Source organism: Galeopterus variegatus, unplaced genomic scaffold (assembly GCF_000696425.1).
Source record: "Galeopterus variegatus unplaced genomic scaffold, G_variegatus-3.0.2 Scaffold1563, whole genome shotgun sequence".
NCBI lineage: Eukaryota > Metazoa > Chordata > Mammalia > Dermoptera > Cynocephalidae > Galeopterus > Galeopterus variegatus.
Window position 1 is genome coordinate 216,758 of NW_007727674.1, and position 27,421 is coordinate 244,178.

General features: G+C 45.8%; 1 protein-coding gene across 2 annotated transcripts; it reads right to left on the reverse strand.

Annotated features, from left to right (window-relative positions):
- Window positions 1-5,369: 5,369 nt before the first annotated feature.
- On the reverse strand, window positions 5,370-22,510 carry ZDHHC7 (zinc finger, DHHC-type containing 7). 2 transcript variants are annotated; one of them, XM_008577688.1, is made up of 8 exons: window positions 22,494-22,510; window positions 18,122-18,456; window positions 12,230-12,354; window positions 9,800-9,896; window positions 9,241-9,322; window positions 8,291-8,421; window positions 7,099-7,501; window positions 5,370-5,755 (listed from the first exon to the last, which is right to left on the reverse strand). In XM_008577688.1, the coding sequence occupies exons 2-7, from the start codon at window positions 18,437-18,439 to the stop codon at window positions 7,325-7,327; spliced, it is 930 nt and encodes a 309-aa protein (XP_008575910.1). In that variant the 5' UTR covers window positions 18,440-18,456; window positions 22,494-22,510; the 3' UTR covers window positions 5,370-5,755; window positions 7,099-7,324. The 2 variants fall into 2 exon arrangements, with proteins under 2 accessions (XP_008575910.1, XP_008575909.1); XM_008577687.1 differs by lacking the exon at window positions 22,494-22,510 and adding an exon at window positions 22,368-22,391.
- Between the last annotated feature and the right edge of the window lie 4,911 nt (window positions 22,511-27,421).

Consider the following 27,421-nt stretch of genomic DNA (forward strand, 5'->3'; position numbering starts at 1 on the left):
GAGTGGAGTGTCTGATTCAGGAGGTCTGGAATCCTCCAGGGGCCCAGGAATTCCATTTCTAACAAGCTCTTGCTGGTGACACACTTTGAGAACCACTGGCCTAGAGAACGTCATCAAGCTCCTTCACACCAAGGTGTGAGTGACATAACAGCTTAACTCTTAGAGCCCTCTCGCAGTGAGGGGGCTGGGGGAAGGAAGCCCTCCTAGCTCCGTCCTGCCCAGGGGCCTGCAAGAGAGGAGGAGGTGCAGCAAGAGTCCTGGCCGCTCCCCTGAGCCCCACTGACATGTGTGTGGCTATGTGGGGTTGCTCTGTCTGGCCATATGGAGCACAAGCCCCAAGCAAGTGTAGCTGTGTGGGCCCAGGGACCCAGCCACAGTCCCAGCCCTTCCCCTGTGCTTCTGGGAGGGGGTCCCTGATTGGTCAGATCAGGGAGATTTCCAGTGCCTGCAGCACCCCGGTGCGGGCTTCCTGAGATCTCCAGAGGGCTGGGCCACAGCCAGCCTTTGAGGCCACCCAGTGAGCAGTTGTCCCCTGGTGCTGCAGGTGGCCAGGCTTCATCCAGGCAGAGACTAGAGAAAGACCATGTGCAGACCCTCCTGGCCTCTCACACCCCCACCCACCCTGCAACTGCCCTCAGCTTCCCACCCAAGAACCTAACAACCCACCCAAGAAGGAAATGTCTTTGAAGTTGCTTATCTTCCAAAGTCTGTCTGCTTTGTTCCTGGGCTTGGGGGGAAACGGTTAGCCCATCCTTTAAGAAATCTAGTCTAGATGAGTCTCTGCTGCAAGGAGCCCAGTGACCCTTAGTGCTCATTAACCCCCCAGCACCTACTTAGGCCCGGCAGGCTGGGCTGAATGGATTCTTCAGCTCTTATAGCCCCAGTATTCTGCGGTTTTACCAGCTCTAATTCCATGTTGATGTTAGAGACTAAAACTCGCTACCCACAGCGGGTGAACTGCAACTTGCCCAGCCCTTCCCTGCCCCAGGGCCTTTGCACATACTGTTGCCACCGCCTGAACTATTCTTCCCTGATGCTTCCCCCTCCATGATGTCCACCCTGATGTGTCCTCTTCCAGCTGCTCTTTTCTTTCAGAGCACAAATCACAGTATATAATTATGTGTTTAATTTATTGTATTAGTGTCAATTGAGGGCAGAGACCTTGCTGGCCCATAGTAGATGTTCAATAAGTATCTGTGCACCAACTGATATTAATAAATATCTGTGGACCAACTGGATGGATGAGCCAGCTGTGGATTTATTTTTGCAGCCTGAGCAGTGTGTGGGCATTTGCTGTCTCGTGTCGCCCTCTGGTGGTCATTATGCAGACAAATGCTGAGGAGCCCGCCTTCTCTCCGCCTTCCCACAGCTTCCATCCCTCATCCAGCGCCCACCTTGGATGTGGCCACACATTGAGTGTGAGTCCATGAAACGGCAGCTCTTGGTTGTCATGGAGTTCTCTGCCTCTGGATGATCAGGTGAGTTGGCAGGCAGCCCCCCACTACACAGCTTCTCACATTATTATTATTTTTTTTTTTCGTCTTTTTCGTGACCGGTAAGGGGATCGCAACCCTTGGTGTGGTGTCGCCCGCACCGCGCTCAGCCAGTGAACGCACTGGCCATTCCTATATAGGATCCGAACCCGCGGCAGGAGCGTCACTGCGCTCCCAGCGCCGCACTCTCCCGAGTGCGCCACGGGGCCAGCCCTCACATTATTATTATTATTGATATTAAATAAGAGTGTGCTTCAAAAAGTTCGTGGACAAACTTGTATTATCTTTTAGTTCTATTTTTCTACATATTTTTTGAAATACCTTTATAGCTAATGTTAATAATGTTAAATGTAATACAAACATTGTTTGCTACGTATGGGTCCCTGACCCATCTATGAAATGCTGATAATAGGGTCAGGGAAACTGTGCATGTTAAATCTTAGCGTGGGACAGAGACAAAGTAAGTTTTCCATAAGCAATGGCTGTCATGAGTATTGGGGGAAATGTTCACCTGAGTGTAGGCTAATGTACCATGAGGAAATGCAGCCCTGTCACCAGCCCAGCTGGGCATGTCAGGAAACCTTTGCAGCCTCTATTTTCCACCTGTGAAATGGCCACACCGGCTATGCCGCCTCCCAGGGAAGTGGGGAGCACTGGGGAAGACTCGGAACTTGACAAGCAATTATTGGATATGCAGCTGGGGCTGGAAAGAGGTCTCCATAAGAGGAGGTCAGATGCCTAGGGACCACTCCCTGATCCCGAGAGAGAAGGGCTGTTTATTCCTAGGAGATGCTGGGTTCAAGGACCCCAGGCACAGTGCAGAGCAGAGGGCAGGCGCTAGCCTGAAGCAGGGAGAAGGGGTTAACAAGGCCTCCAGGCCCTTCTCCACCAGCCCCAGGAGGGCCAGTAGGCATCTTCCACCCCAGGCAGGAGGGGACCTTCTGGGAGAATCTTCTGGGTCTTCCTCGTGGAAAAGCTGGTTCCCCCTCCCTGGTCCTGCCAACCAGCTTGCTGGTGTCTCACTCTAGGTTATTAGGCAAAACCTCCAATAGGAACGAAAGCCAGAGAATATGAAAATAGAGGAGAAAATGAGGTGGGGTAGGAGCTGGGAGAGAACAAGCAGTCCAAGCACCAAAGGAAAACTCAAAACGAAGCAAAACTCCAATATCCTGAGAGGAGACAATACTGCACCCATAGAAGAAAACCAGGAGGCTGTTTCTTGAAAATGACAAAGGAACAATAAAAAGCTCTATTAAAACCATCACGACCTGAAATATACAGTAGCGGGCTGGCTGGTTACTCAGTGGTTAAAGTGTGATGCTGATGACACCAAGTACAGGGTTTGATCTCTGTACTGGAAAGCCACCAAAACACAGACAAAAATATCCAATAAGGCCGGCCCGGTGGTACACTGCTACAGTGCGCCGCTTGGGAGTGTGGCGGCGCTCCCGCCGAGGGTTCGGATCCCACATACAGACTGGTTCCCGCTCACTGGCTGAGCGAGGTGCGGGCGCAGCACCGAGGGTTGCGATCCCATTGCCGGTCCCGGTCCGGTACGGGCGCGACACTGAGGGTTGCGATCCGTTGCCGGACACGAAAAAAGACAAAAAAAGAAAAATATATATATCCAATAAAAGAATCAGAAGACAAAGTCACTTTCCAGAAAACAAAGAGTGCAAAACAGGAAAGGAAATTAGAAGATCAGTGTAGGTGGCCCAAGATCCAATTTATAAGAGTTAAAAAGAAAACAGAGAGGACGAGATTGCCAGAGAAATAGCAGGATGTTTCCAGAACCAAAAAACTGTGTTTCAGATGGCAGGGGTCGGTCAAGCACCAGCACAACGAATGGGAGGGTGGGAGACTACTGTTAAATTTGAGAATCTGAGTACTAAAGAGAGGATATTAAAGGCTTCCTGGGATTTAAAAAAAAAAAAAAGTCACACAAAATAGGAACCAGAAGGGCATGCACCCACTCAATGGCTGTACTGGGAGGCAGGAGACGATGGGGTTTATCCTCAACGTTCTGAATGAAACAAAGTAGCCTAGAATCCACGGTCTAGTTAAGCCAGCAACCAACGGTGGGGGCTGAATAAGGCATTTCCCGACAGGCTACGGTCCTGAAAAACCTGAATAACACGTCCTTCTCCAGCAACTACCAGGAGGTGCATCGCACCACTCGCACCAGAGTCCAGAAGGTGTGGGAGCCGGGACATGAGGAAGCAGTTGCACAGTGCCCCTGGACACAGGGCTACCAGGGGTGGAAGAGCCCAGTGATGGCTTTAAATGGCAACAGGAGGCAATTTCACCTCTAGGAAAAGCAAAAAAAAAAAAAAAGAGCATTAAAAAAAGCCATAGAACCTTACTTGCTTATGCAGCAAAATATCGTCATAACAATCTAAATTGTGCAATGAACAAAATTTTTTTTTTTTTTTTTTTGGTCTTTTTGTCTTTTTTCGTGTCCGGCAATGGATCGCAACCCTCAGTGTCGCGCCCGTACCGGACCAGGACCGGCAACGGGATCGCAACCCTCGGTGTTGCGCCCGCACCTCGCTCAGCCAGTGAGCGGGAACCGGTCTGTATGTGGGATCTGAACCCTCGGCGGGAGCGCTGCCACGCTCCCAAGCAGCGCACTGTAGCAGTGTGCCACCGGGCCAGCCCTGCAATGAACAAAATGTGACAAATACAGATTGGGTGAGTGGGGAGTTGAAGGGAGAGCAGGCAGTGTGTCCCAGGGCCAAGAGGAACTCCGGGATGCCATGGGCTCTGGAACCTTCTTCCGTAACTTCCTGTCCCCTTCAGGAAGCAGTCTGTCCACTTGGCCTGCCGCCCAGCCATCCATTCTCTTACAGATCAGACACTGGCTCAGCTTTCAGATCACTGGACTAGCCGCAGGTCCATATTATCACTTCAGTTTGCCTTTGTGTCTTCAGATTGTGACTTTGCTTAAATTACCAGCTGGATAAAGAGCAATTAGTCTTAAATTGGGTCCTCAGTAGATGTTGTGGGGAGCTTACCCTTTTACTAGGAGATCCCAAATGCTACTTTGGAATCATCATGGATTTTATGGGCATCCAGCTTTTGATGTGCTTTTCCCTGGCTATCCCTTGAGTTATCTTTTCTGCTTATGTAGCCAAACTGAGTTCACACACAATAGAAGACAGGATTTAGCCACCTTCCTATTTGGGTATTATTTTCATTTTCATTTCCTTCCTATTTGGGTATTATTTTTCATTTTTCATCAGACTTCTATATAATGAGCCTACATAGTATCCTAATTGAAGGAATCAAATACTGCAGCAAAATCCTGCAGAGCCACAAACACAAGCCCGAGTGCTGCCGCCTGCCTGGTGTCCTGCAACTGTCCTTGGCATGTATCTCCGTGTTCCAGGATCCTGTTTCTGAATGTTTGGAATGGCAGCAAGGGCCTCATGGGAGAGTGCGTGTGTGTCGCATGCCCCCCGCCCCTCTTGCCTACACAGAGGTAAGAAGGCTATTTAGGACCTGCACAGCACAAATATTAGACAAATTTATTGAATGAATTAAGTTGTAGGTACCTGAGATTTTGACTGTAGAGAGATTTTTTAAAAATTGTTTTTATTTCAACATGCACTAAAAAAATGATTACAGGACCGCTTAGGATAACACTAAGTAAAACGATGTGAGGCAACAGAGTAAGGTATTCCACAAACAACAGTATGTGGGCAGGGCAAAGTCTGAGTAGCACTTGAATGCCCAAGTCATTTGTCACAGGTGCAAAAGCACGCAGGTTTTGGATACTGTAGAGAAGTGACTGTAACAGCCCCGGCCGGGTCAAGAAACCAAGACAAGGCCAGTCCCTGCAAACACACTGGCATCCATTAAGAACAGTGCACTTAGTAAACTGTTTGAGAACCATCAATTGGTGACTTTATTTCATATAAAAGTTACACTGAAAGAAGAGGTTGAAAAGTCAAGTACACTTGATTTGCACGTACTTGCCGGGTCTCACAGGATTCAACCACTTGGGTAATTACTTTATTGATAAACAAGATATACATGTTAAAGCCTCACATTGAAGCCCAGTACACACGTCCTCCCCAGACAACAGACGTGCAAATGAACGCGCAGAACAGTCTCTGGGTCACCCTCGAGACACGTCATCCTCTGGCTGTGACAGTTCATCCCTAGTAGCTCACGTCTTCAGTGACTCAGTCCATTTGAAAAGCACCTACAGGTCTGTTCACTCGGCCACAATTGAGTGTCAGGTAGGTCCATCTGTGGTTCTGCGCGGACAAAGGTAGAAGCCCTGATCAGAATAGGGTACAGAGTAACTAAAGACGAAACCAAACAGCTCACAGATGAACACACAGGCCAACAGTTCCCAGGAGGGAGACACCAACTTTTCTCAGCACGGGAGGCAGGCTAAAAGGAAGACCCTCAGACCATGTTTGTGTCAGATTGCTTCTTGATGCGTCCAGCAAAAAAATGTACAAACCAGGCAAGTTTAAGGCAAGTCCCCAAGGAGGGGAGCTGTTTGCTTTCTGGCAAAATTGTAAGCTCCACACCAAGGATCCGATTTTATCACCTGTGCCGTGGGTAGAGAAATAAACATAAATGACAGAAAAACACGAGCTGTTGCCATCCCGACCATTCTCAGCATCAGTGCTGCCTGCGTGGAGGCACGCAGTGGCCCTGCCAGGGGCTGGCTGCCTTGCGGCCCCTCACCTTCCCAGAGGCACCAGAAGGCCAACCCTGGCTTCTCGTGTCTCACGGATGACATGCCTCCCCTACCTCCCAGCCATCGGCAGCACCACGCGGCATGAGGCATGAGGCCACCATGAGACTTTGCTCTTCTCTTTCTGAGGTGCCATTTACGCACTGCTGATTTGGCTGGAGCAACAAAAAAATATGCTCCAAGGCCCTCGTGCACTCCAGATTTTTAAAATAAAATTTAAAAAGGAGGGCAACAAAGGACCACACAGGAATGATTGTTCTTTGGATCAAGATATTCTCCAGTATGCAATACATTCATAGTAACCCCACCAGGGGGACCCCACTGGGGAGGACCCCGCAGCAGCTCTCCCCTCTTCCCTGAAACATCGGTTTCTAAAAAATAGCTTGTTTGCTGTACACAGCTGTTAAATGTTACATTGTATGAACAACACTGCCAATTTTGACACACACATGCATGCACGCACACACACACACACAGACACGCACACATACAGACTTGCTGCAAGGGTCAAAGGGTGCCTCTTCCAGGCAGTGGGGAGTACCGGAAGCCGCCTTCACTGTTTAGCACACAGATCTCTTGCAACTTCAGTGCAAGTGTCAGAGCTAATCAAGTCCAAAATGTCTTTCTATGTAAACGCCCCTTCTGTGATCAAGGGAGTGCACTAATGAATCACAGGGTCAACAGGAACTCCCTGAAATGACTGGTCCGAGAATTCTTGTTCACTGGATTGACATTTTTTTTCTTCGTATTGAAAAAGCAGCTCAGTACACAGGGTTCTGATAACCCATGTAATATCCCAAACATCTTCTTAGAAAATGCAAAGTATTGTTAACAAGAATCCTAACTGTGCAGGAAGGTAATGACATTTGGCTTCTGCGCGTGGCCACACACCTTTCCACTGGTCGTACAGGTGAAAACTGAAGAGAGCGTCATCACCCAGTTTGGAAAATCTGCAATCTGTGACTAGAAATATATAAAATTCTGCTTGCTGCAAGCAACTGGTTGGTGTAGGTTCCATTTTGCCCTATTGGTCACAGATGAGCTGCTGATGCCCTTTCAGACTCCAAATAAGTAACTGTCAGTTTACATTTACAAGTTCCAGCATGACAGGAGGTCCTCACACAGAGAACTCCGGGCCTCCTCTTCTGGGTCTCATTTGCAGTCGCCTAAATCGGAAGCCAACAAAGGGATTCATCCAGAGGAGGGAGGGGGGACCCCCAAAGACAGACTTCATCCCTTCCCATCGCAGTCGCCGCTCCCACGTGGGTTTCTCACTTTTCAGTCTCTCGATCTCCTGGGAGCAGAAAGAAAACCAAGTGAGTGGCTGCTCCAGGAAATCCCCAACAGACACAGGGCTGAGTGGTTACAACAGGAACAACACTAGGGCTGGCTGCTTAGCTCACTTGGTTAGAGCATGGTGCTGGTAATACTAAGGTCAAGCGTTCAGATCCCCTTATCAGCCAGCTGCCAAAAACAAAACAAAAAACGGGGCAACAACACCAAACTTCAGATTCCCATTTCATTTTAGAACCAGTGTTTAGTTAAAGTGTGGGTGCAAGGTGGTCAGGAGAGTGGCTCTCCTTCCTGATCCAGACCCCCACAGCCTCTGTGAGCACAGCCAGGCTGCAGCCATCTACCGAGACCTGTACCAGAGACAGCTGGGCTGTGGCCTCAATCTAGGCAGCTAGCCCAGACAGCCACAACGGGCCTCCAAGCCAGGGAACCGACAGTTTTATTCACTTACTACTCTGTACAAATATTTACCGAGCACCTACTCTAGACTTGCAGTGCAAGGGCATGAAGGCGATCAATTCCCTAACACTCACTGAGCTGCTCCAGGTGGCTGGGAACGTGCTGGGTTCTATCTGCCTGGCTCTGTTGACTCTCCAATCAGACTGATATGTGAAATATGCACTGTGCATAGTGAAAGGAATAACAAATACGGGGAACTTTTCAAGCTTATCAAAACTGCCCAATTAATCTCCCAAGTTAATACATATGCACCTGTTGTTGACATTAGGGTTTTTCATTTACTCAAGCTTTGGCTAAAAACTAGGCAAGCACAGAACAAAGCAAAGCATACCGTTTCATCATTGCATATGGAGTGGATCTGGGTGCCAAACATAACTGCAGTGAAAGTGAAAAACAGAAGACCCTCAAGGCACAGGAAGATCAACAGGATTACAGTTATTGGAGGTGAAAAATCACTGCATTCTGTGAAAAGAGAAAGTTGGCTATGGCCAGACATAGGAGCATAATGAACACCCCAAACTGTAGGGCATTTAGCTTGGAGCAGAGCCCGCAGTGCCAGTGCTCAGCCAGCTGCCACAGAGGAATGTGCTTGCTTTGGAAATAGGCACATTCACTGTTCTCTGAGGAGCAGAGGAAGGTGGCCCTTCCAAGCAAAAATTCACACACCACCATTTATTTCCTGGTCAGTAGTTTCAAAAGATTCCATATTACCTGAGGTTTCCACTGACTCTGTTTCTGTACTGAACTGCTTATTAAAATGCAACTAAGGCCAGACAAGAAGAGTCATGTGTACTTACACTTGTGAAGAGTCCCTATGAGGCCACCCTCCACACCCCCCAAGGGGCAAGACAAACCTGACCATGCCTAACTGCATATCTGCGGCTGGGCAAGTCACACCCATGTTCACTCTACTTGCTGGGTTCATTTATAGTGCGCTATACAAAGGATTGTTTTGAGCAAGGGTTAGCTAGCTACCAGAAAAAAAATAAAAGATTTGGTGGGAACAGCACTAATTTCCCTCTAGCTCAAAAATCTGCAAAATACAATTATTTAGTAGATGTTATTAATTGACTAGGGAAGAACAATTATATGGCTTCACTCTACCAGCAAAATGGCAATGTTAAAACTTAACGATACTCTTTTCTAAAAAAATTCAATTAATTCCTAATATAACTGCAAAGATTTCCTTCAAAATTGGAAAATCAAATCTTCCTTTAAAGCTTTCCCTTTTTCGTCCAATAGCATGCACTTCTAGGAATGATCCACAAAATCTGAGCTTACCTGTCCACTGCCCACGGACACAGGAAATGAACTGCAATCCACAGAGAATCAGAGCATGGACTGAAGACAGAGCTATATACATCTAGAATGAGGAGAAATTAGTAACTTAAATCCTTCTAGGAGCAAATGCTCATGAACATTATTATCTACACAACCATTTCATTTATTAGGAAAAAAATAACAAGGGAAGGAGTAAATTGCAGCAGTCGACATCTGCCTACCCACGATTGTATCAGACCAGGTAAAATAATTTATAGAAAAATATACAGAAGGGAAGTAAGTTCTAACATACATTAGGAAGGTACTATTAACGATGGTGATTTAAGGCATCTGAGAGAGAATTAAACCTCAGTGAACACCTAAAATAACACAAGCAACATATATTTACCTACTGGGACTGCTTCCTACCAATGACAGCACAGTATAAGAATTTGAATCCTAGAGAAAAAGCTGGAGAGAAACTGGTCTGATGTTAGAATAAATTTCCCTGCTCCAGGCAAGATTCTAATTAAAGAATTTCAAATTCAGTGTAAGTCACTACAAAAATATTTTTACTTACAGTGAAGAGCACAAAAAATCTCTGATTCTTTTCTCCTACACAATTGTTCACCCACGGGCAGTGATGATCCATTTTCCGAATACATCTTTTGCAAATACTGAAAAGGAGAGTTTGGTTCTCAATATTCCATGCTCTGAGGAAACCAGAGTACCATATCCAAATAAAACTAAAGGTGGAAAAACACTAGAACCCATGTTCTAATATAATATAGCATGTCAAAAAACATCTATAATATATACTCACTATATTCCTTTAAAGTTGATCATTTTAATTAAGTTAAATGTCTTCTGTTTCCTAAGGAAAATATTCAGTGAACTAACAGGTTCAAAGCCAAAAAATTACACTGAGCCATATTTCACAAGTTTTCAGATCTTCCCAGTAAAACTGGGTCACACACACCTATCAATAATGATCCCAGTTTTGCAAGCTTATAAGTCTATTTCAATAAAAAACAAAAATTGAACTTTTACCTTTGGGAAAAGAAAAATCCTTGGTACCTTCAAATGATTCCTACCACTCAATCCATATTCATCACAAAACATAGAACTATGCACCTGTGCATAAAGTTGTCTTGTGTATTTTACTTTTATCCAAAATATTCCATATGTCCAATTTCTTTTTTTTTAATTTATTTTTGGTTGGCTGGCCAATATGGGGATCTGAACCCCCGACCTTGGTGTTATTAATACTGCACTGTAACCAACTGAACTAACTGGCCAGCCCCCATATGTCCAATTTTTATTAATTAATTAATTAATTAATTAATTATACCAGTTCCCGCTCACTGGCTGAGCGAGGCGCGGGAGCAGCACCGAGGGTTGCAATCCCGTTACCGGTCCCTGGTCCGGTGCGGGGCAGCACTGAGGGTTGCGATCCGTTGCCGGACACGGAAAAAGACAAAAAGACAAAAAAAAAAAAAAAAGAAAAGGCTGAGCTCTAACTGACTAATGGGCCAGCCCTACATATGTCCAATTTTAAATAACTAATCTGCTATCTATTATTTTTTAAAAATACCTTGCACCATATTTAACTACATCAAGCTAAAAATCTATGGCAGATTTCTTAACTGCAGGTGGACTTTCTGTAATGGTGTCACCTGTTCACTGACTCAGTTTCTCTGCCTGACTTCTACTGCACCTGTTAATACAATAATTTCCAATATGTTCCCATTTCATCGTTTTAAACAGATTTAAAAAGTATAATATACATACCATAAAAGTTCACCCATTTTAAATGTACAACTTGATGATTTTTACTATATTAGCAGAATTGTGAGACCATTGCCATCTAATTTTAGAAAATTTCTATCACACCAAAAGAAACATCGTGTCCATATGCAGTCATTCCCCATCCCCACTCCCAGCCCAAGGCAACCACAAATCTACTCTCTGTCTCTATGCCATTTCATTTTTTTAACTTTCTGGCCAAATTTCATGGATATGAATCTTTTAAAATTCACTATTGCCATAAAATAGACAAAACCCCCTTCCTATTTATCTGTCTTCTGTTGGAGTCCAGGGAAGGACCTCCAGCTCACCCTCTTTCATCTTGGCAAATCATGGCACACAAGGAGAAAGGCACTGTTTAGGTATGGCCACACTCCATCAGTTTGAAAGCACAAGGATGCATGACCCCTATTTTTTTTTTTTTTTTTTTTTTTTTGTCTTTTTCCGTGTCCGGCAACGGATCGCAACCCTCAGTGTCGCCCCCGTACCAGACCGGGACCGGCAACGGGATCGCAGCCCTTGGTGTTGCTCCCGCGCCTCGCTCAGCCAGTGAGCGGGAACCGGTCTGTATGTGGGATCCGAACCCTCGGTGGGAGCGCTGCTGCGCTCCCAAGCGGCGCACTGTAGCAGTGCGCCACCGGGCCGGCCCAACATGACCACTATTTCAAGGAGTGAAGTAGGCCCGGCCCCCCAGCAGCAAAAGACTCTCCGAAGGTCAGGAGTTGGCAGAGCCAGGGGAAGCAAACGAAATGCAACAAAGCCAAGAGAGCTAGACGTTCGGGTGCACGTGCACAACTGGACTAGGCTTATGTTCCTGCTTCTCAACATGAGAGTGGTGTTTGAGTGCATGTCCAGAAGAACTGCATCTACATTGCAACACCACACCAGGTGAGGACATGTGAACACTCAATAACCCTCAGTTTATCTGGCTGGAAGAACCAGGAGAGGGGTGAGGGGAAGATTCTAAGCCTCCCCCCTGGATTCCATACAAGATGTGGCCAGCAGCCACATGTGCCAACCTGTGGCGCCATGCCACTGAAACAGAAGTAGACGCCTGTCACTTCTTCCTTTGGCTATTGTCCTACAGTGAGTCTCTCCTGGTAAGTCTCTGCAGCACTGAGCTGACACTGGCCCTTGGACTCAGCCCTCTATCATGGAGACAGAATGACACCTACAGGTCCCGCTGTGGTGGGGGCCACAGTACCTGCAGTGGTGGGCGCGCTCTGGCTTAATACAGCAGCACTTGGGGCACTTGTAGATCACTTCACCGGGCTTCAGCTGCAAACTCTCCATGTATTCTTTCGTAGCGTTTCCTTTGGGTACTGCCCCCTACAGTAAGAAAAGAATGTATTTTAGTTGCGGAGAAGGAAAGGTCAAAAAAAGTCAATAAATGTAGGAATTCACCTTAGGTTTTCTATTCCATCAAATACTTTATAATGCTGTGGTTGCCACTTAAAGCATATTAAATATGGAAAATGCATTACTCGTACAGGACCAGAAGTTGTATTTTCCACAAAAATAAATAAATAAAACAGGCCTTATTATCCTTTTCATAAATGGAGAAATGGTGTTTCCTAGCTCACTGTGGGACACACTGGAGGCACAGCATGTGCCAGCACGAGGGCAGGTGGCTGCCTCCAGACGTTCTGTGCCTGGGACCTTCCTGTCAACACTGCCTCCCTCTCACCCCATGTAAAGGAGAAGGGTTTACCTGGCAAGTGCTGCCAGAGAGTGTCCTATCAGCTGCAGCAGGGGAACGTGAACAAATCAGTCTCAAAAAGGACTTTATCTCATGTTGTTCAAGTTATGTAATGCATTTGTCTCTTTGCCAACCTCATCAGGAGCATTCACACATAATTTACATACAAAGGGGTAGAGGGAGGCCCAGACCACCTGACCCGCTTCATGAGGCAGCCCGGGCACAGCAGCATCAGGAGCTGTGGCAGTGCATGTGCCCTTGTCCCAAGTGCCAGAGGAGCTGGACAAAGACAAGAAAGGGAAAGCCATGGTAAGATAAGTTAGGGGAGCCAGGGACTGACGGCAAGAGCCAGCGGACAGAGCCTGCAGTCGGCTGAAGACTGGATGCAGGGAAAGGCAGGCATGCACAGGGCAGTGGAGACATGTAATGACAAACATGTTTGTGGGAGATTGTTCCTGAAGCTGTGGCAGGGTGGAAAAAGATTAGCAGACCTGCTGGGGGTCCTAAATGCCTCAAAGAAGGGAACAAAGTCTTATATCCTGTCTGAGCCCAAAGCCTGAACTTCACACAGAAATGCACACTTCTGGAGAATGAGACCCACCAACACATCAGGAAGAGTCCAGAGAGCAGTGACAGGCAAATGGAAGGGTGGGAACTTAGAGCCTGGGAGACAACGGAGGGGAGGTCAGGGACAGTAAGTGAGTATGACAACAGCAAAAGCACAGCTGGAGCTCCTTAAAGCCAGATGCCCAGCTGGACACAGAGCTACAGAGCTGAACTTCTGCAGTGTGAGGGCCAACATCCAAATTTTAGAAAGCTCAGCAGCTGAGTGTGCTGAGGAGCTGGAGACTGAGGCCCACTGGATTCAAGGCCCCCACTAGGCCAGAGCTGGAGCCTCGGGCAGCAGCGGGCAATGAGGCCCCAAAGATGCATGGGGCAGGGAGGGGCTGCAGGGCAAAGGCGAACCTTCAATGCAGCTGACTTCCTCCAAACAAGGACCCACCAGTCCTAGCACTCTAACATGGGAAAGCTGTTTTGGTCAATATCCTAGAGTTTGTTAACGCTCAAACTGTCTCCTTAAAGAAGTTCAGAAAGTTAAGGGTTCAAACTTTCTTGACTTGGAAACTTTAAATCAGAATAAGTAAAATATTTTACTTAACTTACACACCACTATTTGGAGTCCTTAATCATCAATGTTCTTTCACCAGTCCAGGAGGAGCCTTATTGCTTCTATGATTTTACAAAATCCCATAATACTGCATATACACCCCAAATAACAGTTCAGTGTTAAAAATTTCCTCAATAAGAGGAAATGGACCAGATTTAAAAACTCCAAACATCCTTAACATTTATGATACACGCAAGTATTTTTCCATGGTAAAAGCAGATGTGATACAATATGGCATAATACACTCCAGAAAGCAGACACCCCAGCAATTCCCATTTTTTCTGGATCACTTATGATGTGTTAACTGAGGAAAGATTTTTCTCGAAGGGGTAAGCCAAGTACTCCATTAGGTGATCCCCAGGACATTAGATCCTGCAAGGGGTTTTGGACATGTTCTGGTTCGAGGTGGTCCTTTTTGCTGCTCAGAATCTGGGCTGACAAGAGAGCTCCCCAAGGGCACAGTCTCCTCAGGGCTCCGAGGCCATTCACCAGAGGCCCCCACAGTCCATCATCTACATTTTCCTTCTGAGCCTTTCAAGGTGTGGTTTCGCAGAAGCAGAGACAGCACGTGGAAGGGCTGGCCCTGTGGCCACTGGCTGTCACTTTCACAGAAGGCACTGCCAGGAGATGCCCATGATGACGGCTGCAGGGAGAGCGCCCTGTCACCTCTGCACCAACAGGGGACCACACTTCATTCCACCAAAACAAACCTTCCAAATAACTGAGCACGTTCCGTAAGCCCCAGCTGGAACCATTTTCAGCGGGAGGTCTTTCTAAAGTGCTCCTTGACTCTTTCCCACCCCACCTTCCCCCGGGACTGAGGGCAGGCATCAGACCACACAATGCCTTTGGGGCTGCTTCCCTTTGGAACTGCCTTTTGATTTACTGCTGCCTCTTCTAGCAAACCCTTCTTCACAACTGCCCACGACCCACCTCCAGTCTGCCCTGGTGAGGGAAACCAGACACCCAGGCTTAGGAAGCACTCTCAACCATGCCATGCTTCCAGGGAAGATATGCCTCACAGAGCACGCTTCCTCTACTTTCTTTTTCACCCTCTCTTTCCATCTCGACTGGAGTAGTGAGTTCTGGATCACAGGGCCTAACCAAGGGGAGCTAAGAATAGGGCTGTGCCTCTTGATCCAGTTTACCAGGGACAAGAAGCATGTTAAAACCGGTTCGGGCATATAAAATGCAACCTCCAGTAACAAGACAAAGGACTGTGTTTCTTTGACCAAAAAATCCCAAGGAAAAAAGGAGATTGCAAGGACCACTGAGATTAAAAATATGCTGAGAGATACATAAACCAATCAAGTTTACCAGGGACAAGAAGCATGTTAAAACCGGTTCGGGCATATAAAATGCAACCTCCAGTTACAAGACAAAGGACTGTGTTTCTTTGACCAAAAAATCCCAAGGAAAAAAGGAGATTGCAGGGACCACTGAGATTAAAAATATGCTGAGAGATACATAAACCAATCAGATATTCGGATCCTAATTCAAACAAAAAAGAATGTAAAAGAACTGAGACAGCTGAAGAAATGTGATCTCCAACTGGACAGAAGGTATTCAGGAATTATTAAGTTGCTTAACATGAGCTATTGGTATTACGGTCATGTTTATTAAAAAGAGTCCTTACTTTTAAAAAATACACACAAATATCTACAAATGAAACTGAGACCATTATAGTCTTTTCTTTCTACTTGTGCATATTTTTGAAATTTTCCGAAAGAAGTTAATAACCGCAGAGGCTTTGTAGACAGACAAATCTGGTTCAACTCCCAGCAGCTCTGTCTCTTCCTCACCATGAGGCCTTGTTCTGATGTGCATACACCACAGAGGATTAAGGGAGAGCGCCTTTGGCAGAGCACCTGGAACAGGATCAGCAGCTCCACAAAAGGTACTCTTTACAAGGCACATGGTCAAACGTCTGCTGAGAAGGCTGCCGTGCTTAAAATGGGGTGGGAGAAGGCTACGGGTTCGGGTGAAGGTCTGTGAGCTCCTGGGTAGTGGGTGCTCTTTCACAGTGTTCTCCGTGCATTTCCAAATGCTAAGATGGGTCAAAGTCTCATCTGTCAGCAGTGGGGCTAACTGCTTTATTACTGGATCAGACACGTCTTCCTCTCTGCTCACCCCTCACTCAAAGGACCAACGACTCTCCTCAAGTAACAACGCAATCCCCAGCCAATCCCAGCAAAGACTGCTGAGGTCTGCTGGTTTAGGAAAATGACATGAATTGCCACTGGGGTCTGCCCTGACCCCTCAAATGCCCTTGCCCAGGGGTGGCATGATGGTTCTAGTTCAGCCCAGACTGCACCCTGGCATGGTCAAGAAGACAGAGAGTGGGCCTCTGACCCTCCTGCATCACATTGTCTCTCCTTTAGGAATGTGGATTTGGAACTCAACACTTCCAACTCAATCTGGTCTTTGGGGCTACCCTTCTTCCACAGACAGCAGGGCGAGTCAGGATTCTGAGGGACAGGAAAAGCCAAGGGCATCTGTCAGTCTTTCCACTGTCTACCTTCTGGACAGCTTTCACAGCCTGCCAGTACCTCATGCCTTCTTGCCCGTGAGGTCCTCAGACTCCCTGTGTACTCGGTTTTATTTACTCTGACTCCCAGTGGTTTCTGTAACTGGCCACCAGAGTCACGTGGCAGTTAAAAGTGACATCCAAATGAACAAAGGACTCAAATAGACATTTCTCCAAAGAAGATATACAAATGGCTTATAAGCACAAGAAAGATGCTTTCTTTCTTTTTTCTAACATAACTGGTCATTAGGGAAATACAAATCAAAACCACAAGGAGACACCACTCTACAAAAGCCAGACAAAAACAAGTGCTGGGAAGATGTGGACACTGCTGGTGGCAGTGTAAAATGGTACAGCCGCTTTGGAGAACGGTCTGGCAGTTCCACAAGAAGTTAAACACAGAGGTACCATAGGACCCACCCAGCAATTCCACTCTTAGGTACACACCCAAGAGAAATGTAACATATGTCCACACAAACTTGTACACAAACGTTCAGAGCAGCATTATTCATAATAGCCAAAAAGTGGAAACCACCCAAACACACATCAACTGATGCTGGCTATAAACAAATGTGGTCTGTCCATACAGAATGATTCAGCCATGAAAAGGAATGAAGTATTGATTCACACTATAAAACAAATGAACCTTGAAAACATGACGCTAAGTGAAAGAAGCCAGACACAAAAGGCCACATATATTATTCCTTTTAAATGAGATGACCAGAATAAGAAAATCCATACAGACAGAAAGTACATTAGTGGCTGCAAGGGGTGGCAGGGAGGAGTGGGGAGTGACTGCTACTGGGTATGGGGTTTCCCACATGGCCTGCAGGCTGTCGTCAGCACCTGAGGGCTGGGCTGCGAGGACCCTACGATCAGCTGTAATGCCCCGCCCTAACTGGAGGACACTTTAAAACTCAGAGAAGCAGCTTCAACCCCATGTGGAAGCTCTGAATCAGGGGCCTTCAAGACATCAAGAACTAGGGGTAGTTCACTAAGCCAGGTCCGGCCTGTCTTTCTTCTTTGCTAAAGGCCATCTGCTCCAAAGATGAACCCAATGGCTCCACAAACCTGTGGCATCTCTCTCCCCGGGCCCAGCACCTAAACTCTACATGGCAGTCGCTTCTTCCAAAGCAACAGCATGCGCCTGATGCACCAGTGATTGCGGACTCCTTCCTCTCTGCCTTGCAGGATGATTGGACCTTTTCTTTTCACCAGCGAGCTGACTGCAGAGCTTGCTTCAGACTTTAGCTGAGACACAACGAGAACTACAGAGCTAGGAGGAACTCAGAGATAACATCTAACCTTTAGCCCAAAGAAGCTGAATTAGTTGCTTATGGTCAAACAAGACTGAAAAGATTAGGAAAGTGGTGAAATCTAGAACCCAGGCCTCTTACCTTTCAGTGCATCTTTTAGAGAAACAAAACATTTATTTTAGAAGGAATTTTAGACATTACCTAGCACATTCTCTTCATCTGAATAAACAGCCCAATGGAATAATATTCTCCATCAATATACCATGATGTCACTTCTATTTAAGTAATGTTTATACTCCAGTTAGGACGTGAAAAATGCCACAAGTCTGTACCCAGGAATGAAAAAAAACCTGAGGTTATTCAAACAAGAGATGCTTTGTCACATGGGCTGTGGTGCAACACAAACCCAGATCCAACAGAGACCCAGCGGTGTGGCGAGTACTCACAGGGTCGGTGAGCATGGTTCTCAGGTGGGACGACAGGGCAAGCACAGCCAGGCAGTTGAAAATGATCCCATTGACCACAGAGTACCAGAAGTCTTTGGAGGGGAGCAGCATGACGAATGTCACCACAAAGTCTGCATAGACGACCAGAAGCCACGTCATGACAGCGCAGATCATGCCACAGCCATCGCGGATGAACCAGACCCTGTCTGCCACATCAGCCTCAGAGGAGGAGGATGACGATGAAGAGTCATAATTGTCATTTTCGGTCAGGAGAGGATGATGCTCGACGTCCCGGAGCCTGTGTCCTGATGGCTGCATGATTTCCCTGACGCGCCCTAGAGAGGGGTTGACACAGCGCTGGTGAGGCTCACGGGAACACAAGCACACACTCATACCCATGCACGCACACATACACACATGCGCGCGCACGCTCGTACACACTACCCGTCCATGTTTTAGGTCTGCCCTTGGCCATTTTACAAAGTTAGTTTAAATACACCTAGCAGGAAATAAAATAAAAATCTAACTAGTTAAGATCTAAATTTTTAAAACTTCTATCTTAACATACCACTGTCTACAACAAAATGAATCCCACAGTTTAGGTTATACCTATATATATGCAAAATTGTCACCTACAGTTAGCCATAGTCACATACAAACAAAAATAATGAAAAGGACAGGCCATATGCAAAATCACAGCACCCTAGTCCCCTGCACAGCAGAGGAACCCTGTCGCCCACTGCTGTATCCACTCCAAGCACCTGCAGCCCACCATCTGTGCTCCTTTCAGCAGGTCACCTCCAGCACGCCTGAGCAGACACTCCGTACAGGTGGCAGCAAACGGCATGGTATAAGCCTGGTAACGAAGTGGGTGGCTCTCCACTCACTTTTATACTGGCTCGTGAACACTGAGCTCACGTTTCTTACCTGGCTTTTCTCGATGTGATGCTCAGTTTACCCCCGTTTCTCCACTGTTGTAACTCAGATAACACACATCTCATCTCCATATTACTCGACTCTATGCCCCATTTCTACAATGCACTTCGTCTCTACTTTGATCTTTTTAAGTTTCCTTCATTAGTAATACATTCGTTTTTAAACTGTTCTATTGACACCTCTCCTCTGTTTCATATAACATCTGATTTCCAAGAATACACAGAGTCCAAAGAAACTAAAATCAAAATTGCTCTTTCGTAGTGACTATTTTGACTGCTGCTTTAAACGTCTGGCCTTCTTTTATCGGTGTCTGATGTGTGTAGACACCATATTCCTGACAAAGAGCAGGAAGAGAAGGGTCAGAGCTGATTTTATCTTCGCTTCTTACAGGGGAGAGAAAACACTGACAAGCATTTCAACAAATTGACCAAGCAACTTCTCAGAGCAGGAGCTCTGCCTGCCTTTGAACAGGTGGCGCATAGGACTGCGGCTTCTGGGGTGTGAAACGGAGGGGGCAGCAGGAACTCTCTTGGATTTCAGGTTTGCTACAGCTGATTGACAGCAGATTTTCAAATCTGGGTGTGCCTTTTTATTCCTAAATGCAACTAGAACACAGCGATCAGGAAAATGTTTAACTTGCTGATGAGAGTTCATACTCCAAAGACTTTGCAGAATTCCTTGGCCACATAAAAGGTAATGACTGGTATGAAAGAAAACTAAAACTGTTCTCCCAAGTCAGTAAAATAGCCCTACTCTTGAATTACACAAAAATATTTTTAAGTGAAATAGCTCAAAAAATTTTTAAGTGATAGAGAAGAAACTAAAGATCAAAAGAATTTGGATAGACCTTAACCAGCCATTCTTTCAGCTAGCATCTCTAAACTCTACATCTTTCAGATTTGTCTGCTCACTGTCCCCTGTAAACCCCCTTTGTGAAGTCTAGCCCCTCTTCATTAACCCCACTCACTCTACACAGTCTAATTTTTCTCTCTTCCAGGCAAGCCACCCTGAAAAGAGGTTTCCTCTTCCTCTGAGGAGCACTTTGAAAAGTGGTCACTACACATCAGCATGACCATCTGTAGATGAAGGCTGAAACTGCTCTGCCTACACCCCTAGTATAGCCTGAAGCTGTCAGGGGGCTGAGAAAGTCTCTGCAAGTTTCTCTGCCTCCCCTGGATTCCCAGGCACATGCACTGGCTCTACTTCCAGGGTACTTTCCACTTCCCAGCTCAAAGAGCCTCTGCACGTCTCCCTGCCCTGCCTGACATCTGCCCCTCCTAGGGGGGTCTGTGTCTCCTCTGCCTGGGTTCCCGTCCGTGCCTCAACACTGCCTGGCACACAGCAAGAGCATGTTGGTTTAAAGGCATATGCAACAAAAAGAAGGTGGTCCCTTTCTCAGATTCAAATAGTCTCCTAGGAAATCATCGTGTCAAAGGGAAACCTGCACGCCCATGTTCATCTCAGCTCTGTTTACAATAGCCAAGACATGGAACCAACCTAAATGTCCATCAATGGATGACCAGATAAGGAAACTGTGGTACATATACACTATGGAATGCTACTCTGCCATAAAAAAAGAACAAAATACTTCTATTTGCAGCAACGTGGATGAGCCTGGAGAAACTTATGTTGAGTGAAATAAGCAAAGCACAGAGGAATAAATACTGCATGTGCTCACTCACGTGGGAGCTAAGAGAGAAAGAAGGAAGGAAAGAAAGACCACAGTAGTGCATTGGATTTGCAGAGGTAGAGAACATTCCTTAGGCTACAAAGTGGAGTGGGGAAGAAAGAGGGAGGAGGGGAGGTTAGGGATAATTGGGTGGGGGACACGAGGTACAAATGCAATTTGTGGTAATGGGTATGCTGCCAGTATGAATCTGGCCCCTACATCATGGGCATGAGGGGTGACAATCAGCTTTGCATCTCATGAATATTCATAACCAATAAAAAATTAATTAAAATTAAAATTAAAACAAAAAACAAACACCAAATAGTCTCCTAGGGATTCCATACAAGTTCCTTAGTGAATCACGACCTTATATAAAGGCCTTAAGCTGAAAAATCCTGACCAGAACCACTTGCTTTATGGTCACTTCTCAAGTAGGATGCGCTCCATGAGGAAGGGGACTGCTTACTAGGCAGTAAGACAATAAGCTACTTCTGTCATAGCACAATGTCTGTGCAGTCTGAATTCCTTCCAGAAAGCAGGACCCCACGGGTCTTCTAAAGGCGCACAGGCCGACCCCTGAGCCAGGTCAGCTCAGCTTCCTGGCCCAGGGCCTGGTAAGAATTGACACAACAGCAGGATGTGGCCTCTGGGGTGCGCCTTCCCTGGGAGCAGCTGCGCATGAGCACACCAAACACTGGATGTGGGAGGACATTCCTTAGAAGTGCAAACTAGATGGTGCTGTGACACACAGTGTTTGAAGGCTTTGGCGCCAAATCTGTAAAATCCACTAGAAGTTAACAGGAAAATAATCTTGAGATCCAAAAATCACTTTATTTTCAAGAAAGCAGTCTATGAACATAGCAAAGCGCGGCCAGACAAATTCAGCTCTGCAATAAAGTGCACGCGCGCTCGCTGAGTCACTGTGCTTACACTTCATCAACTCAGCAGGAAGGGTGGGGAGGAAATGAAGAAACCATTCCTTTACATGAACCTAATCTAAAATGATTGGGAACATGAGAACAAACAGCACAGCAATTTGATATGCAGTAACAAAATGCACACACTCAGGAGCAATCAGGGCGCAGGCTTACTCTACACGAAATACCAAAATCACGATCGATTTTGTACTCTTGAAGCCCATTTCCGAGAGAACCCTGAAGGGACTGTGCACTGACTGAGAGTAAATGGATTTCGCATCATCATTTTTCTACTTTAATGGCCAATTTTAATAGGATTTTTCCTACACTGCTGAACCTAAGCTCTTTATCATGTTAAATAAAGTCATTTCCTAGAACTCTGAAAGCAACACTATGGCTCTCCACTAGTGAAGGGGCAACCTCAGTGAAGAGCAAAACTCTCTATTTTATTTGCACTTGAAGATTCTCCTCATCTTCCAGTACTGGCCAATAACTTATCATTCAATTCATGGACTCCTCCTCCAAAGACACACTCTCCTTTTAGCACAGGCGGTAAGCAAACCTCAGACAACAGGTGAAAAGAAACCTTCACCTGTCACCGTTAGCCTCTGCGCTGCTTCTGTTTCACCACGCGCAGAGTAACACTCAAGTATTTCAGTAACACGTAAGTGCCTGCTGTCACACAGGAAGTAGTAATCACACACCTCCATATTCACACCCTTACCTCACAAACTACTTCTGAACATCACTTGAACACTTGCAGAGTAACACTCAAGTATTTCAGTAACACGTAAGTGCCTGCTGTCACACAGGAAGTAGTATTCACACACCTCCATATTCACACCCTTACCTCACAAACTACTTCTGAACATCACTTGAACACTCTGCGCCTTTTCTTCAGGATCTTAAGGTGCATGCTGTCCTATGTGATGGGATCTGAAAGACAATAAAACCTGATTAGAAAAGTTATTTATTTTCTGACAGAAAAGTGTGCAATATTTATTGGGGTATGATTGATTTGGGGAACATATATACACAACGTAAGATTTTACACATAAAATGCTGTCATTCAGAACCATCCATAACTATGAAATCATTGTTCTTCTATGTTTTGATTACTAGTAATTGATAGACAGTCCTGGAAATTAAGTAATTTATTTTATATCTGTCCACTTTACCCTCCTGCTCTGTTAGTCCCAGTGTTAAATACAAATCTCTAAGCCAAAATCTCTCAAGAAAGATCCCCAGGGATAATCTAGACCAAATCTGGATAGCTGCATTTCAACCATCAACAAACTTTTTTTACCAGCCACATTAAAGGAATTATAGAAAATGGGAGGAGTGAGCCTGAGAGGCGAGATGTGTGGGACTAGATGGGACTGGATGAGATGGGACATCAGACTCCGCTGTGGGAGGGAGCCAGGCCCATGAAGGAGAATGCTGGAACTGAGTGGTAACACTACTGAGAGAGCAAACTCCCTGCACTAATCTCCCACGTGCCTCCCAGAACTCTACCAGGTGGGAGCGTGGAAGAATCCTCTTTAGAAGCACTCATCTGGCTCAAGAGCAAAGGTCTAAAGGTCCCAAGATGTGGGGCAATCCCAACAAAAGGTCAGATTCACTGGAACCAGGGGACACCCTACCCATAGACAGAAAGGCTCCAAGTGCTTGTCATAGCTCAGTCCTAAAAATGAAGAAAACCTGAAATGTCTCACGAAAGAGAGCCCAAAAAAGAAACAGGGAAGAAAGGAATTCAGAACAGGCACAATGCACAGAGAAGAAAACGTCAACAAAGCACAACCTTAATTAACATCCTTAGCAATGAGAAGCGACTGTGTCTGTCAAACAAAAAGAGGACCATTTTGAGAACTTCCTGGTTATTGAAAATAAAAATACGACGGTAGAATTTTAAAATTTTAAAAATAGGATTGGATAAGAGAGTGAGGAAATCTCTCAGAAAGGAGAACTAAAGGACAAAGCCCTTAGGAGTGAATATAAAACAAAATTAGAGGCTCGACCCAGGGGCCTACCTTCCACACACAACGGAGGTCTAGCACAGGCCTCCAGAAGGAAAAGGCATGCACATCGGGCCTCTTGGTGCTGGAACTCTGGCTTCAGTTCTGGCTGCCTGGGGCCTGTCAGGCCTCCATTCCGTTTTTACCCAGTATCCTTCCAGAAGAGTGTTTTTCTGCTTAAGTTCCTGTCTGTTGTTTGAAATCAAGAACTCTGACTAGTACACCAGGAGGCTGGAGTGGAAAAGGGTGAAGGGGTAAGGGGGCCAGGGAAGAATCAAGAGGTGGGAAGGGGTAAATTTCCCGTTTCTGCCATCCAGCATGTTCCTCCCAATACCTCAGAGACTGTGCACTGTTTCCTGCCTCAAGTGTGCCACACCTGCATCAGAGCCAGGAGCTGCTTTCAGCCTGTGCCCCTGTCCACTGCAAGACTCCCTGGAGGCTATCCTCTCTCAGCATTTACTAGGCAACCTTCTGTCCCAGGCCTTTGAATACCTACACACCAATGGCTCCAGCTGAGTCCCTTCTGAGCTTTTAATACAAATGTGGCCATGAATCCTGCTTACACTAATGGAGGTGATTTTTTAAATACAGTATTTATATATAGTAATTTTATTCAAATGTCTATGCAATAGCCACCAACTTTAAAAGCTTAATAATATTTTGAACTGTTTTCCAATGAGCTTATCTAGCAATGTTTTAAAACATAAAACTATAGGACTTCCAATTGCAGGCATCAGATCAACAGAATTTCTACAATGAGACCAAATCCCCAATTATTTCTATAAATTAAAAAATTAACCAACACAATCATCACTTTGGAAAACAATCTGGCACTCTCTCAAAGGTGAACGAACACCTAGGCTATGACTCCAGTTTTTACCCAAGAAAAATGCGTATGAATATGAACACAAAGCTTGTACAAAACTGTTCCTCACAGATTTGTTCAGAATATCCTCCACTGGGGGCCGACCCCGTGGTGCACTCAGGAGAGTGCGGCGCTGGGAGCGCAGCGGTGCTCCCGCCCGTCCTAACCCCCAGTACCTCAGAATGTGACCTTACGTGGAAGTAGGACTATTATAGATGTAATTAGTTAAGATGAAGTCATACTAGAGTAAGATGGATACTTAATCCAATATGACTGGTATCCTCCAAAGAAGAAAATGGGAAAACACACAGAGAGATATCATGTGACAACAGATATCCTCCAAAGAAGACAATAGGAAATCACATAGAGAGAATATCATGTGACAACAGAGGCAGAGATTGGAGGGACATGTCTACAAGCCAAGGAACACCAAAGATTGACAGCTACCACTAGAAACTAGGAAGAGGCCAGGAAGAATTCTGCCTGGAGTCTCAGAGGGAACAAAGCCATGTCAACACCTTCATTTATGACTCTAGCCTCTAGAACTGTGAGGGAATAAGTTTCTTTTGCTTTAAGTTTGTGGTACTTTATTATGGTATCTCTAGCAAACTATTATAGCCAATGAATAGATAAATAAAAGTTGGAGTGGTATATCCATACAGTGTAATACTGTTCCTCAGTAAAAAGGAAGAAATTACTGGTACATGCTACAACATGGATGAGTCTCAAAAATATGCCAAGTGAAAGAAGCCAGACAGAATAGTATGGTGTGATTCCACCTGTATGACGCTCTAAACCAGGCAAACCAATTTATTTCGAAAGAAATTAGGTTAGAGGTTTGAGCACAAGGGGTGAATGACGGGGAACAGACCATGGAATGTTCTGAGTGGGTGTACATGTCCACATCTTGATAAGGAAACCCGCTACACAGGCCCATGTGTTTGTCAAAACAAAACTCAATGAGCAGTTTAAAAAAAAACAAAAACACCTCAATGAACTACATACGTAAAACTCTGCATTTCATTGTACATCAGTCATGCTTCAATAAAACAAAGTAGGAGGAAAAAACACCCAGCACAAGTACAAGTTGCAGGTGCAGAAGTAAAAGGGTGCAGCCAAGGCCAAGTCCTGGCCACGCTAGAACAGCTTTCTTCCTGTATGAACTGTACACATGAGTCAAGGCCCTGTCTGAGATTTACTTTTGTCTGTAACTTCATGCAAGTTTCTTAAGCTTTTCCCCTGACTTTTTTTCTTGACTACAAACAGAAAATATATTTTTCATAGACACAGTGAAAAAAAACAAAAGATGTCAGTATCTTTGGTGATCAGCTACTACAAAAAAAGAATCAAGGTATAATTATTTTTACTCCTGCAATACTAGGAGTATCTACCCAAGAATCTGATATTCATACTTAGTTAAAATGCAGTTTAAACTGGTCATTGCTTTACTATTTGTACACCCACTGATGACCCATAAAAAACAGAAATAAGCAAATCTTTGTTTCAGGCACAGAAGTGTATGAAGCAAATGCAAACCCTGCTGCAAGAGATTGATTTCATTCAAACAAGGGGGTGGGTGTCCAAGCACCACACTCTGTAAAGGGTCCCAGGCATGTGCAGCCCAAGGCATGAGCTTCAGCCAAAGGAGCTCACAAACCAGCAAAGTGGGAATCAGCCTTGTAAATAATGTGCTGAGTGCTGTCCCCAAATCAGGAGCAAAGTGTGATAAGGGAGAGAGATGACAACAGCTAATTCTGTCTGGAGGAACCAGAGCAAGTGTCGATAAAGACAGCAAAAGCGGACCCTGACAGACAAGCAAGCTGCGGCCAGGAAGAGAGGACAATATGAGATGGTGCACAGAGGTGGAGAGGGAATACAGTATGCAAAGGGAAAATATGACCAGAAGGACAAGATTGAGGTCCACTAGAAAAGTACTGTAAATGCCACGCTAAGGGGTGTGAGATTCTGGATTTCGTTCTGCTAGAATGGGAGGCATCAGAACTTTGGCGAATGGACAGATATTTTACAAACACAACTGGCAACAAAGTGAGACAAGGCTGGCAGCAGGAAGACTAGCGCAGGATGCTACTGACTCTTACTTACCACATAAAGCCAAGGGCTGGGAGGGTAGCACGGTGTAGTGGACTGAAATATGTCCTCCCAAAACTCACTGAAGCTTCAATTGCCTGAGTTTATATATTAGAATCTTAGCCCCACTGTGACTGTGAAGACTGTGGGAAATCCTGTTATGGCAATTGAAAGGTGGAGCCTTAAATAGGTGATTGGATTGTAGGACCGTGCCATAGTGAATGGATTAGAAATGGTGGTGAATGGCGTGGTTCTGAGGACTTTAATAGAAGAGGAGAGTCTGTCCCTCTCTGCTCTCTCTGCTTCCACCATCTTGCAATGTGAGACCCCTGGGTCACTGTCACCACCACCAGATGGACTTCGGACTTCCCAGCCTCAGAAACTGTAAGCAATAAATGTCATTTTTCTTTATAAATCACCCAGTTTCAGGTATTTTGTTATAAGCAACATAAACAAACTAATACACAGGGCCTGTCTGGGGATCTCTGAGAGACAGGGACAGGAAGAACAACAGTACAATGACCAACAGGATGGGACGGAAGGGAGCACAATGACAGCAGAGTAAAAGGGACAACACTCCTCTGGAACAGGGGAGCCGCAGACTCAGGCAGAGTGCTAAGACCAGGGCCCAGCGAATTTAAGGTGCCTGCAGGATACAGGGAGTTAAGGGAAGTACAAGGAAAGGAGAGACCAGTTGGGAGGGCTGGAGCAGTCAAGCACCCCCAGTGAAGCACCAGGAAAGGCCATTGGAGCATCAGGGACATCTCCCAGCAGTCTCAGTAAAGTGCCAGGAGCTTGAGAGGCTCAGTG